This window comes from Acartia tonsa, chromosome 9 (assembly GCF_053477335.1).
Source record: "Acartia tonsa isolate MP-2025a chromosome 9, ASM5347733v1, whole genome shotgun sequence".
NCBI classification, from domain to species: domain Eukaryota; kingdom Metazoa; phylum Arthropoda; class Copepoda; order Calanoida; family Acartiidae; genus Acartia; species Acartia tonsa.
The window spans coordinates 31,070,462-31,086,696 of NC_137268.1; the positions used below are offsets into that span (position 1 = coordinate 31,070,462).

At 31.0% G+C, this 16,235-nt stretch overlaps 1 protein-coding gene across 2 annotated transcripts in view; it reads right to left on the reverse strand.

The window, feature by feature from the left end:
• Positions 1 to 16,235, reverse strand: part of LOC145328765 (uncharacterized) — a 173,387-nt gene that overhangs the window by 137,730 nt on the left and 19,422 nt on the right. The window contains exon 2 of one of the 2 annotated variants that reach the window (XM_080172596.1): positions 8,906 to 8,978. In XM_080172596.1, the coding sequence (XP_080028722.1) occupies positions 8,906 to 8,978 (73 nt within the window). Of the gene's footprint in view, positions 1 to 150; positions 406 to 8,905; positions 8,979 to 16,235 lie in introns of those variants that run through there. The other variant, XM_080172600.1, reaches the window with a different exon arrangement.

The window sequence follows — 16,235 nt, forward strand, 5'->3', positions numbered from 1 at the left end:
TTTAATATACAAATGAGGTAATTTTGTTAATTGTAAAATAACAAACATACATCCACTTTTTAGAGAATGATGCAACAAAGATAAAACTAATATTTATTGTATAATACTAATATTGATTTTTTTATTCCAAATAGATTAAGTTATATTTACCTAAAGAATTCAATAGACAAATCAATTTTCCAAAGTTAACAATTGCATCGTCATTACTTTAATCACGTTATAATCACATCTTTAATCACAATAATATTGTTTTGATATCACATTATTTTTTTGTATTTTTATGTTTTTTTACTTTTGAAAATATGTTTAAAAGGTGGTGTCCAAATTTATACTGGAGAGTGTCTAGATATTTTAACAATATACTACATTGAAATACAAAACTTCTTGTAAAAATCTTCCAAGGCAGAGCTCTAGAGCCACTTGCTGCCGAATAAAACACACCTTTACATCCCCTCGTTATTTATTCCATCCCCCTCCCCCTTTTTCATTCTTTCATTCCGACATATTTTTTTCATCCCCCGTTTTATTTAGATGCACCTTCTCTTTTACGCTTTTTTTTACAGGCATTAAGCAACCGGTCCCCCCCCCCCGTTCGCCGCTTATACTCGCGCCCCTTTTTGGACACCCCGTGCAGCATGCGTCATTGAAGGGCCAAAAAAGAAGTAAGCAACCCCCTTCTTATATATTCTTGACTGAATTTAATATTAGGGCGACCCAAAAATGGTCAGCGTCACAATCTTGTTAAATACCATTTATCATTCGAATTTTAAGAAATAATAATAAAGAATCCAAAACTTTTTTATATTAATTTTTTCATTTTTGTTTTATAAATAAGACACCCTAATAAAGCAAGGATAAAGTCTGTATGAAAGGTAAATATAAAATGAACCACCCTAATAAAGCAAGGATAAAGTCTGTATGAAAGGTAAATATAAAATGGACCACCCTTATAAAGCAAAGATAAAGTCTGTATGAAAGGTAAATATAAAATGAACCACCCTAATAAAGCAAGGATAAAGTCTGTATGAAAGGTTAATACAAAATTAACCACCCTAATAAATCAAGGATAAAGTCTGTATGAAAGGTAATAAAAAATGAACAAGCCTAATAAAGCAAGGATAAAGTCTGTATGAAAGGTTAATATAAAATGAACCAGCCTAATAAAGCAAAGATAAAGTCTGTATGAAAGGTAGATATAAAATGAACCACCCTAATAAAGCAAGGATAAAGTCTGTATGAAAGGTAAATATAAAATGGACCATCCTAATAAAGCAAGGATAAAGTCTGTATGTGAAAGGTTAATACAAAATGAACCACCCTAATAAAGTAAGGATAAAGTCTGTATGAAAGGTAAATATTTTCTCAAATTGCCTTAAATTACTCTAAAGCTCCTAAAGCCTAGAGGCGAACCTGTCAGTTGTTAATAAATTACTAAATGTGAAATCTTCTTTATACAGCTAAATAAATCACTAAATGTGAAATCTTCTTTATAAAGCTACTTTATTTCTTTCTAAAAATTTGCTATTAGACAATGAGGAAATCTTTATTTGATTAATAAAAATAAAAATAAAAGATTTCTATTGAAAAATCATAAACCATAAAATGGACTAAAAATTTTAATTATTTCATATTTTTAGTATGACTCATCACACCCACACACATATTTCTGCGGGTTTGTAGTGTAACTGATAGGCTCACATTTCAATTTCTACGACATATCAAACCTGCAAATACTCACGGATCTTAAGGATGAAACAATAGACGATACATGAACGTACATCCCCCATGATGATATACTAAATTACCCATTCTGTAAAATAGAATTCATGGTTGGAAAAGTTTCAGAAACAACCAATCACAATTCAATAAGTGTATCCGAAGTTGTTGAGCTAACAAATAAGATAAAACTTTGGGTACCAGTATAATTTTACAGTCCAATGGCCCCTTCCTCCCTGCAAATACTACATGCAGGTATACGAGGATATGTTTAAATATCTGATTTTAATAGTTGTCCGATTTTTATTTTTGTAGATAAAGAAAATTACCTAATGATAAACAATTTTCCTTGTAAAATTTTGTTAAACAAGGATGACAATCTCCATAAAAGCGAAGCTCGGAAACGGTATGACAGACGATCACTAACTCTTGTAGAGTTTCAAAACTAAATAAACAAATATAAATATATAAGTTTTGGTAACAATAATAGAGTTGCTACGCTTTCTAAATCGTACCTAACTAGTACTACAGGAATCAACTTTCAAAGTTTGAAATCGACAGGACAATTCTAACATGCCTATAATAACGAAAAAAGCTATCCGTTACAGACGGAAAAACGGAGGGACCTACCCTTATTACAGATAAGATTCGCCTTTAAAGAGATTAGGAATCCAGATTAAACAGTGGAAATAAAACCGTGAGGAAAAAACTGTACTAACTTAACCATTCCTATATTTGAAAGAATTAATGCCTATATTACAAAGATACATATATAGATGCAGTACCATTACACTATGCCTAAGCTTGCCTAGCCTTTTTATTCAAATAAGCTACTCTATCACGCATTTTTACAATGCATTTTTAATATATTCTAATGAAGGTATGTCAGGCGCTTGGCATTAATATAAAAAAGGCTAGGCTAGTTTAAAACTTCCATTTAAAGGTTTGTTAATCAAAGTGTAGTTTCAAGCCCCCCCCCCCCCCAACCTCGTTAATAAAAACAGGAATAGTTATTTCTCGCATCGTATTATAAACAGCTTTCCGCGGATATAGAATATACAATCATAAGGCACCGGCTAAAAAAACTGGTTTTAATCTTATGATTGTACATTTTTATATTCGTAGAAAGCTGGATATAATACGATGCTAGACATAGTTTTTTCGTATGGATGAGAACCGGTTCCTATCCACCGGATTCGAATGAATACGAGTAAAAATATTGAAAATTTTAAATTTAAAATCTTTAATCCAATTAATTAAAGGGAAAATTAACAAAAGTAAGTTTCTATGTAAATTTTTGTTCCTGTTATTTTATATTTATAACGAAATATACATTTGAAACACAATAAAATGTGTAGGGAATGGATAAATGGTAAAAATGTATTGCTTCGCTATTTGCGTACACCTTTAAAATGCGTACAGATACATATAAAATGCGTACACAAATGGAGAACAACACTAAGAAGCAATTATTTAAAATTATAATTGTCTTGTAGAGTCAATTAGCATCAATTTGTGTTTGCTGACGGCCAAACAGACAAAGGCGTACTCACATGAGTATATATATAGTTGCTACATCCAATAATGTGTGTGCTCTGTAAAATCTCTCAAACGACCGTTCAGATAGCTCCATAATATCCAGAAGTAGTTTTTATCAGCTACTTTATCTCGCCTCCCTTCCCCATCACCTCAACCTTGCAAAGCCGCAAGGAGTATATTTTTTTTTTATTAAAAGGTAAAGAAAGTACAACAAATTATTGCCCAAATTTGTGGATGATAAAAATGCGTCAGGCTATAAATGTTTACTTTATGATAAGCCATTCGTATTGAACATTTATCTATCAAACAAGGATAACAAATGTCCATGATGATATCTATGCCGTTATATTTCGTCAAAATCAGACAAATATTATTATTGAAGTCATACAAAATTAGAAGCAGAAATAAAAACAATATTTAAAAAGTGATGTTTGAACGGGTAGAAAAGTCGATTGCACGAAATATGTTGTAAAAACTCTCCTAAAAGCAATAGTTTTCCAAAAAACGGTACTCAAGTATACTGTGCTAAATAGTCACCATAAAAGTTTTAAATAGATAGGATAATTCTTTCATAATATATATGGAGGAAATAGAACTAATTCGAATTCTGCGATTTTACAAATATTTTACTTCAATTGCAAAAAAAAACTTTGAAATTGGACACCCATATTATAATATTTGCAAAATTTATTTAAATTTAAATAAACGGAATTCTATTCCATTTAACCCTCCAGTTTTTGCCAAAGGATACCGACCAAATTTTTCGGCTAAATTTAGAATTAAAGATGACGTCATTTTGAGATATAGGGAGAGTCATTAAGGGTCTTGAATGGTCTTTATCAAGAGCCTACAAATCACCATTTTTGAGATCTTCAAATAGCAAATCTGCTCTATAATAACATTCTTAAAACGTTAATTGAAAGTCTTTTAGATACAATTGTGTATAAAATTTTTGCCTAAAACTTATCTTTTTTTAGCATACGAACATTTATCCTTTGCACCCAGTAAAACATTCCAATTCTAACAAGCTTTTCTCAGCTAATATTTTACTAAATGGAATTTGCCATTTCCAAACTGGCGGTTAATTGTATTCTTATGTAAATTTCTTTATATAAAATCAGATACTTCGCTTCTAGTTTCTTATAGTTATAACATAAAGAAAAATGTTGTTGGGTAGGCCATTAGAGTATAACACTAGAGGGAGAAAGGGTTAAATAACGGTATCTCCCCATCTAACTGTCTTTGTGCCGACTCTCAATTGAGTCATTGAAAATCAACCAATGGTATGGTGTGTATTAACACAGCCAAGTAGCAGAAAACAATTAAGTAGCAGACGTAAAAGGGAGGAGATAGTAATCTGTATATACATCTATATTATAGATCTGATGGTAAGCCATTAACCCCCCCCCCTTTTAACACTCTATAATTTTTGTTTTATTTTAGAATATTTGTGTGGGTCAGGTGTTTACTTTTGCAAATCTGGAAATTTTGTTAGATTTTTATTTTTTTATATTTCTATAGAAAATCTATTTTAATCTTTGGCTGATTTTGATTTTTGTCTATTTCTATTTCAGTGTTATACCAAATATCCAACAACCTTTTTTTGCAACGGACCATTTTTTCTGCAAAAATTTTAGTTTGGGTTTTAGGTGTTGGTTCGAAACTGAAGAAAATTGACGAGTCTATATTTGTTTTAACTAAGAAAGTTTAAAGTATCATAATGTGTGTTTCCAGTATCGCTTCGAAACCGGTGGACTAGAACCGGTTCTCAGCCATACTGAAAAATTATGTATAGCATCGTATTATGTCCAGTTTTCTACGAATAAAAAAGTTTGCTCTGTTTTGGTAAGTTTTTTGCCAGCATTCTAGACATTTTGAGTTTAGGGTACCTAAGAAAATGTTTCTTTAGTGGACCATAAAATCCTAATGAACAACACCATTTTTAAGTTTTAGTACATTTATCTTTTGGAATACTAAAATGGATGAAGAAATTGATTGAGAAAGGAAAGAAAAATTAAAAACATGATGATTAACATAAAATTCAAGAAAAACAGAGCTTTTAAAAAATATCTCTTTAACAGTTTTAGTCACTAACAGAATTTCATTACATAAAAAAAGTACTGAACCTTATTTCCCACTATTGTTGAACAAAAGTAACCCCTTTTACAACTGAATATGACTCTAAACTGCCTGTAGTTAGTTCTGTATTTCAGTTTGGTGTATTTTTAAATCAACAAAAAGTTATTTTTGGCACATTCTATATTTTAAAGCAGTAGTCTTCTATCTGTCTTTAAGATATCGTTCCTCAGTCATACGCTAAAAGGAGAATTTTTTTCTTTTATGTTACGCCCCCCCCCCCTCCCAATCTAACATAGAAGCAAATATTTATCAAAATGGGTGTTTGCGATAAAAAAAAACTTTGAAATTAAACTGTAAAATTAATGTCTACAGTAGTAAAAATCTTTCAAAAAACTTTGCTAATGTGATATTTGCGCAGTCCTTTATTTTGCAAATACGAAGTGGAAGTGATATAACACCATAAGTTTTGAACATTCATGAACTTTAGAATATTTTTTACTTTGAGTTTGAATAGTGCACAACCAAAACCTGGTTGAAATAAAAAATCCTATACCAACGTAAAGGAAGCCACCCAAAATGTTTTGATTAAAAATGCTATGCTACTTGTGGACATTAATTTCCTTGCTTTTTTATAACCTTTAAGTATAATATCTATATGTAGGTATATTTTTGTGTCTGGGTTGCAAATGTATTTAGCATTTAGCTCTCAGCACAACAAGAAGATCGAAGTTGTAAGCTGTTAATGGTCAGTCAATATGAAGTTAAAATCAGTCAAAAAGCAGTTGAAAACAGTCAAATGGTAGTTAATTAGCAATTAAAACCATTAAAGGGCAGTCAAAAAACAGTTGAAAGTAGTCAAAAGTTAGTAAAGAATCATTTGAATGCAGTCAAAGGCCAGTCTAAAAGCAGTTTAAGCAGTCAAAGGGTAGTAAATAAAATGTTGACAACATTTAAAGGACAGCCAAGAAGCATTTGAAAGCAGTCAACTCTTTTAACAAGGAAAAAGATGATTGAATTAGAAAGGGCGGAAATAATGAATAATGATGGATTCAAGTTTCAAGGAGTGGTGGCAGAAAGATATTAATTATAGATTGACGCAGGGATTTAAGGATGGGGGTTGGGGATATGTCTGAATCGCATATCTTATTACACTTTGGATAAATAAACAGACAAAGGTATAAATAATAAAAGTTCAATTTTCATTGCCTGTACTATTAGGCATATATCCTTTCTTTTTCCATGAATTTAAAAATCCATTAATTGCTTTTATGAAAAATATTAATCATTATAAAATTAACATTCTTTTAATTCTAATTTCACTTAAAATTCCATGATTTAGCATATTTTTTTTTATAAAAGGAAAGAGTAACGACTTTTTAGACGCCTTTTTGTGTATGAAAAGGAAGAGGCATAAAAAAAGTAAAGGTATAAAAATAATATTATTTAGGTTTTTGCTATTAAACTAGCTTAACACTTTTATTGATAATAACTAGGCTGACTTGAAATAATAATTCATTAAACATTTTATGTCAGTCAGCCCACCTGCATTCTTTATGTATATGTATATCTCCAATGATTAAACACAAAATTATCCCTTCGGTTGCATAGATTAGTGGTTGACATGTTTGAACACTCAACTTAATAAACCAACCAATCAATTTCACCCCAAAGTTGTTAAACCAACGAATAAGAAGACGATATTATAAAACTTTGGGGACTAGTGTAATAAACAGCCCATTGTACCCTCTCTCCCTGTGTGATTGTCCTTGTTTTATAATGCATGGTTGTGTGTGTGTGTGTTTGTGTGTGTGTGTGTGACTAAAAGGAAGCTAAATTACAAAGCCACCCTCATCCCCTTTAATCTTTTTTAACTATTCCTCAATTTAGCAAAAAATCGTAACAGCAAAATCTTTTGCCTTTTACTTTTTCTTTACGCCCCTAGAGACCTATAGGGTCACTTGATAGTGTAGGGGATTGAATTCGACACCTTAATATGATGTTAGTTTTAAAAGAAAAAGTTTTTTAAAAATGGTCAGGGAAATTTTTATAGATACGATATCTCATGGGAGAGTGGTGGTACCCTCCCCCCAAATAAACCTTTCAGAGACCTACGAAAAGCTACATTATAAAGGAGAATCATATCGGATCAGCGGTTAGCGAGATACTTCGGTAGACACATACACACTGAAATCCTGTAACTGTATTATCAGGATTGATATTTATTTAACATATCTTTATCTTTTATTTTACAAAAAATTTCCCAATGCTTAATATATATTTTTGCTGTTTAAACTAAATTTTCTCCGCTGTTTTTCAAGGTGAAGTAATCTCGTTGTCTCGGCTTAAATTGTATTATTAATGAATGCAATAATTAGAGAATGTAGAAACCTAAAGGTTACAACCCTCTCCTCTATGCCTTTTTAGTCAGTTTTTAATGTTTATTTATCTATTTCATTTCTGTACAATAGAATAGGCACAGGGAAGGAGGGGACATTAAACTGTACTTTAAGCTGGTACCCAAAGTTTAAACACTTTTCTTGTTCGTTAACGCTAACACTTTGGATACTTTCAAAAATCTTGATTGGTTGATTCAAACTAGCGATGTCAAACTTTTAACCAATAATTTTATTCTACTCATGGGGTAATTTAATTTTTTATCACATGGGATATACATCAAAGTATCTTCTATTGTCCTAACCCTTAAGAACACTCAGTAACCATAAGATTTGAAATTAATGATATCTTTCCATGTTTCATTCAAAGCTAATATCAAAGTAAATTATTATTAGCGAAGCTAAACCCATAAATATTTTTAAACACCGGCCTTAAAAAAATAAGCCCAATTCCTCCAATGTGTGTAAATTTTTTTTCGATCTGTGAAGAAATTATTAACTATTTTCTTATTATCTTCATAAATGAAATATGTCATTTTCATATTTGCATCATACGGTATTTATTTAAAGTATAAATGAGTAATTACCATTTTATTAAGCATTTTTTAGGTGAACGGAAGGCACTGAAACCGCTCCCCTTGAATTATGAATTAGTTTAAAAATAAGGAAGGGTAGTTTTCGTTTTATTGGTGGATTTTTTATCTCTCTCCATATTCTTTGAGAGAGTAGTAATTAATACATTTTGTTTTCTAGGTCCTGATTTTCAAATTCTAATTGATTTATGGTACCCCGAGGTCAGAATTAAATCAAAGTCTCAGGTCTTAATCTAGCTCATAGTAAGCGTGTGTGTTTTTGGGTGTGTAGAGTTAAGATATGTGTATTTTATAAGGATAAAAAAGCAAATTTCTTTGACTACCTTGGTGGCTACTAAAAGGAAAAGCCTAAAACCAGGGGGGGGGGGGGGGGGAGGCGGTACAGTGTACTTCTGTATTTTTAAATTCTTGGCAACTTTGTATATTCATGTGTCTTGATTTTTTTTAGTTTCCGAGCATTGGGTAATATACCCCCCCCCCCCCCCCGAGAATAGGGATTTCAAGATTTCCCCATAATAGGAGTAAGTGAAACATAGAACAAATACACATCCAACTACACCAAATATGTAATGAGAAATGATTTACCTCCTTAATATCCTTCCTGGTGGCGCGGGGGGTGGAGGGAAGACTCCCTCGGGGGGTGTTGCCCCCTCCCCACCTGAAATAAAAAGATTGGATTATATTTTCATATATCAAATTGACATGGCATTGCTCTGATACTTGTTGAACGAATAAAATCTTAAGCAATTATAAATTTTGGATCATGGAAAGAAAACGAAGTGGCGGGTTTCGTCGTATTTTCACAGAATCTTTTCTTCTATTTCTAGCCACTGCGGGGGCTCTAACCCTGCGTGACAATTATTAACAATTACCTAACCTAAAAGAACCTATCAAAAGTTATTGTGAAAATATGACGGAAACCCGCTACTCCGTTTCTTTCAATGATTCAAAATTTTCAGTTTTCAAGAGGGAAGCTACTCTATAATAATCTAATGAATAAGCCTAACAAGGTTACGTCACGTATGTCATCAAAATTCTAGACAACCACCAGAATAATATAGGAATAAATGAATTCCTGTCTGAACTGTTAAAGGATTTTTGTATAAGGCATCTGTTGAAAATGTTATTTACTTGTCTTTTTATCAAGAATTAGCAGCTACGCCTTATCGCTAAGTAATAACTATTTTACAAAAAAGGATATTGTTCTCGTATGTTACTGCTGTGCTACTTTAGCAAAAAAATTCATCTTTTGCAAATATTTCTAGTACTTTTAACATTCCATTTTCCCCTAATAATATCCTTAATGGGAACTACCTGTAACCAAAATAGATGAACACAAAATAAATTTACAATTCTATACTTTTCCTAAAACATGTTCAAAAGTTTAGAGTTTTATTTAGTTTAGTATACATCCCCAATGATTATACACAAAATTACCCCTTCTCTAGATTATAATTAGTAGTTAAAATGTTGGGCACTCAATTTAATGAACCGACCAATAAGAATTCAATAAAAGTTCCCAAGGTTGTTAAGCCAAAGAATAAGAATACGTTATTTTAAGCAGTATTTTAAGACTTTGGGGACTAGTGTAATAAATAGCCCAATGTCCCCTCCCTCCCTTTAAATATTTGTAGACAGCACAAATTTGTAAATTCTAATTTTCCCATCTTTTTGGTGAACAAGATAGAACATTAACCAAATAAGGGCAACCAATTAAGCTAGGCTTGTAACATCATTACATATACACATGTAGTCAATATAAACTTCATTAGGGGTGTTACATTAGGCACAAGGTTAATATGACATCAATTAGTAGGCCATTAAAGTCCCCAAAGTCCCCAAAGTTTTATAATAACGTTTTATGATTCGTTGGTTTGACAATTTTGGGGACATTTCTTTAATTTTGATTTGTTAGTTCGTTAAGTTGAGTGTCCATACATTTTAACCACTAGCTGTAATCTATATAAGGGGTAATTTTGTGTATCACCATTTGGGATGTACAGTACATCCATTTATCGTCCATTGTCTTATCCATTTAGATCCCAGGACAGACAACGCACATACTTGAAATTTATGATAGATGCATTCGCTTCATATAGTAAATAATTAAAGTTAATGAATCAACAATAAACATATTGTTTATTTGACGCCCACACCTTATGGTTAAACTTGATATAATTAGATGTTACAAATTTAATCATGTCCATCAAAATCACCTATTTTGAAACAAGAATGACAACATCAATGAAAGTAATGCTAAGAAGCCGATATAATATAGAAAAGTTTCCTAACCTATTGTTGCTTTTAATAAAAAGTTCAGAGGTGGATTCTTAAAAAAAAGTTTGCCTCACTAATCGCTTTGTGGGGCAAAATTGTTTTCGTGATAAATCCACCAAAATCACATTAAAAATCTACAAAAAATAAATTAAAAACATAGAAGGGTTATGACCATAAGATTTTATTTAATTTTTGTAGATTTTTTATGTGGTTTTGGAGGATTTTTCACGAAAACAATTTTGCCCCACTAAGCGATTAGTGGGGCAAAATTTTTTTAAGAATCCACCTCAGAAGTAAAAACCAATAATTATAGCAAAGAGGGATGGGATATTGGACTGTAAATTACACTGGTAAACAAAGTTTTATAACCACTTTACCTTATTATTAGTTTGTTCAAAAACTTTGGGTATTTTGATAGAATTGGTTGGTTTCAAAAAAGAATTATTTAAACTTTTCTACGATGGGGTAAATTTGTTTATCATCATTGCAGATGTATATCAATTTATCTTCTTTCATAACCTTCTTAGGAATATATCTTCATTCTTCATATGATCTATGGCTATGATTTTAAAAGTCTTCATGATTTAAAATTTTAATAATTTCCAGACAATCTTTAAATGATTTGTTTATTTTTCAGACATGTACAATTGTAAAGTGACAGGTTTTTCTAGGAAAACAAGAGTAGGATCATAGAAAGAAGTAGCGGGTTCCGTGTTTTCACAGTAGCTTTTGGTTAGGTTTGGTTAAGTAAATGTCAATGATTGCCCCGCATGGTTAGGAAATTGGCCATGCAGGGTTAGAGCCTCCGCAGGAGCTAGAAATAGGAGGAAAGCTACTGTGATAATACGACGGAACCCGCTACTTTGTTTTCTTTCCATGATCCCAAAATTACAAACGACCAACTCGTATAGCAGAAATAGAACCTTAAACGTCAAGATGACGGATAATCTTTAAAGTGATTCAAAGATTACAAATAATAAGTGATTAAATACAATAAAAGTAAGAGAAACTAATCTTTGTAGAAAACAATTTATGTGTTAAAAATTACTGATTGTTTATTTATGTTAATATTTATTTTAGAAACTTCTAGTTTTGAATTTTGTCTGCCTATAACAGTTAGGGAGTTGAATCCATTTTTATAAAAGCAGAAATATAATCTATGATTATGGTTTGGACCCTCTAAAACTATAATCTACCTTTCCACTTTCCCCTCTCTTGGTGAAGATATCTTCAACGCCGATACGATTTTTGAAATATAAGATTCTACTTTCCCCTCTCTTGGTGAAGATATCTTCAACGCTGATACGATTTTTGAAATGTAAGATTCCTTTTTCCCCTCTCTTGGTGAAGATATCTTCAACGCCGATACGATTTTTGAAATATAAGATTCCACTTTTGTCTCTCTTGTTGAAGATATCTTCACCAAGAGAGGCAAAAGTGGAATCTTAAATTTCAAAAATCGTATCGGCGTTGAAGATATCTTCACCAAGAGAGGGGAAAGTGGAAGGGTAGATTACAGTTTTAGAGGGTCCAAACCATAATCATAGATTATATTTCTGCTTCTATAAAAATGGATTCAACTCCCTAACTGTATAACTTTCTGTTTATTTTAAATAACAACTAAATATATTAAAATGATTATTAATTTTGTTTAAGATAAATAAAATTGATCTTATTCTTATCTAAAGTTATTAGCACATTTACGCCTAAACTGGCTATGATTCCGTTGGCTTTTATTACACTAGTTCCAGAAGTTTTCTAAAAACGTTTTCTTGTTTGTTAGATTTACAAACTTGGGGACTTTTATTGAATTTTAATTGGTTTGTTCATTAAGTTGAGTGTCCAAACGTTTAAACCACTAAATGTAATCTACAGAAGGGATAATTTTGTGTATTCTCATTCGGGATGTACATCAATTTATTGGCCATTGCTTTATCCCTTTTTTAACCTGAGATATCTAATGACTAAATCCTCCCAGGACCTATGAGAAACTACTCGGTAAAGGAGAATCATATCGGTTCAGCGGTTAGCGAGATTCTTCGTTACAAAAGACAGAAGACTCTATTGTAAGGATTCATATATTTTTCGAAACCTTTCTTTTTTCCAGCAAGTAGATTATAGATACAGATTTTGCACATAGTCCAAATGGGTTTGCCGTGCTAATAAACTTAATGAACCTTATTTAAAACCGAATCATGGATGAGGAAAGAAGTAAATCAGCTTACAAAAATTTAAAAGCTTGTTTTTATTGTTCAAACGTACAAAAATTAGAGGGAAAAACTAAAAACATTGTAAATAAAATTAAATAAATCGTAATACTCATGTAAACCCTTTAAGCGTTTTTTGACACAATATATCCATGATTTATGTCGATCATATATGCAGGGATAGCGTGAAAAATAGTCTGCAATTTATAGTTCTAGCATTGTCAAACTTTTCAATCAATTCTACAGAAGGGATAAGCATGGTTATTAATAACGATATAAGAGATATTTAGCTTTATATGTCCTTCGACTTAATGACCAAAATTAAGTAAAATCGCTCGTACAGAAAACAGCCTATAAGGTTGTTACGTTATACTAAAATCGAAATATTTGTTGTTGATATTGTAATTTAACTATTACTTTATCTCTGGTTAACGCTACTATTCACTTAAAGTCTTTACACATTAACTTTTACACTTGAATTTAAATTGGTTTTAAACTATACAACATTTTTGGGGTTTTTATATTCTTTCTATGAGATTAAACTTAGGTAAAAAATTATTTATATATGAAAAAAACAAACGGATAGATGGACAAAGTGAGTTATAGGATGAATTAAGAAGCTAAACTCATTACCCCCTAAAATTACAGAATTAGTATTTTTAACTGAACCATACAGACAAAGTAAATTATAGAGAAGATCCTATTTGATTAAGAGAATCTTTACTAGAGAGAAAGACTAAACTACATAACTTTTGTGTCACTTTTGAGGAAGACGATTCCCATTTCTCTCATCTATTTTGAAGAGATTTTCTTTCCCCCTTCCCTTTTTCTATTCCAAAATATATGACGTCACAGGAATCGTCTTCCTCAAAAGTGACACAAAAGTTATGTAGTTTAGTCTTTCTCTTACCAGATTTAAAATTACAATATTATTAAGTTATTGTTATCTAAAAATGTAATAATTCCAAGAATTCTAAAAGTCTAAAACCATTCTGTCTGATGTTATAATTTAAAATTTTCACAGCAATAAATCAAATTAAAGTAGTTGTCGAGAATAAAAAGAATGAAAGAATAGGCTTGAACAGGAAAATATTTCTGAAAAACAGTACAAAAGCCAATCTGCTAATAAAAATATAAATACTTAGACCAAAGAAACTGAAGGTATAAGACAATGGTCGATAAATTTATATACAACCCCAATAATGATACAAAAATTTACACATTTAGTGGTTGAAACGTTTGGACACTCTCCATAATGAACCAACCAACCAAAATTTAATGCTAAATAGTCCCCAAAGTTTTCAACGAATAAGAAAACGTTATAAGACGTTGGTGACTAGTGTAATAAACAGCCAAATTTACCCCCCCCCCCCCCACCCTCCCTGATTGATTCCATAGTTTTCTTTAAGATAAAATATCCCAAACAATTAAATAATGTACTTGAACCTGTCTCGATTCTTGTACTAAGCACTTTTCAAATTTGTTGATGCACCCCTATCCCAATCCTTGAAATAGATGGGCGGATAAGGATGGTAAATTATCAAATTAACCATTTTATCACAAACACACACACACACAGGAACTTCATACTGTTGGAAATATTTACCATCTTTGAGTAATGCATGGAATCAGGAATGGACTATGATAGAAAAATAAAAAAAAACATAGCCCATAAACATATAGTTCACTTTCCTCACTTATTAAATTGATTAATTTCCTTGTAATAAATTGTAATAAGGCTTTACATATTATAGATTCACAACTTGAAAATGAGGTATCATAATCTAATTAATATACTAGCTTGAATACGGAATAATCAATTTTATGTGGCGTTTAATATGTATATTATGTTTTTTTTTCACCTTGCAATTTTTTTTTACAATTTACAATTTATGCCCATAACTAACAAAAAAGCTTTAAACAAGAGCAATTAAAATCAAAGTAACTATTTGATTTGAGAATAATCATTAGTTACATAAAAAATGAATAATGTTCTTTGACTTACTATTTATTGTATTAATTTTTTAATCAATTTTAATAAAAGTTCATTATTTTAAATAAATTTAAATTTTTTATTTAATAAAAAATTTAGGCAAAAAGATATTTGTTTAGATGCCTTATCTAATGCATATTTGCCAACCCTGCTATGTTATTGTTGGTGTCAATTGCAAGTCGTAATACTTTTATGACCCCTATTACAACGTCAAATGAAAAAGGCCTAATCATACATGTGTACAGTGGGATTCTTAAAAATAAGCTTTGACATTCAAATCTATAATTTGATGGTAAATCTTTCATATTTTAAAACATGCCCACAATAAATTGGACAGCCATTTCTTATCTGCCTTAATTCATGATAATGAAGAAACCTCTTTTTCCATTTTTAAGTCCTTAAGTGTGTTTCCAATATGGCTTCGAATCCGTTTAATATCCGCTCCACTGGATTAGAACCAGTCCAGAGCAATACTGAAAAGAAACATCTATCGTATCGTAGTAGACATAATAATGAAAATCATAAAATTAACACCAGTTTTGTTAGCCAGGGCCCGTAAATTAATTTTTCAAAAGCAAATCATTTCTATTATTTGATATTTATAACTAAAGTATTGCGTAATAAGAAGAAAACTTGATTTAAAGACAATACCTACGAAAGTGGTTAGCACATCCTGAATTTTTAAGTTATGAATTCTACAACCAAAATAAAAGTTCTTGATGGGAATTATAAAGTCTTGTCACTTTTGAATAACCTAATATCTAAGATATAGAAACCTATTGTGATATTGAAAAGTAATGGACCTAGAAACTCGCCTTGTGATGTGCCCCTAAAGTTGACCTTGTTATTGCCCTCTCAATACAAATCCGTAAATGAGAGTTATTTAACGTTAGACAGAGCTGATTCTAAATATTTGGAAATTTAATCAAATTTGTAACCTTATTTTTTGTTTTGTTTAAGTATACTGTTAAAAAAGCAATGTTATAAGAATAAAACAGAATTAAAGCTTATTATAAGTTTAACCTTATAAAAAAGTAATAGAATGTCTCTCTGTCTTGATGTGTGTGTGTGTGTGTGTGTGTGTAGCGAATTAATTCGCTAACCGCTGAACTGATATAGTTCTCATTGACAGTAAAACTTTTCATGGGTCCTAGGAAGATTTATAACTATTTTTGGAGATGGTATCACCACCCTTCCAAGATAATTCGCCTCCAATCAAAATGATCCCTAATTAACATCCAAGTTTAAGTTGAAACCCCTTTCAAAATAAAATCGCTGCCTGCTAATAGGTATGTCTAACAATTAACATACCTCTCTCCCCTTGATATTCATGCCTTATTAAAGCATGGTTGTCGTATTCAAATTTCAGAATTTGTGCATAATTCATAATGACAGGGCATAAAGTTCTTAACCCCAAAAAAGTGCAAGTAAATATAAG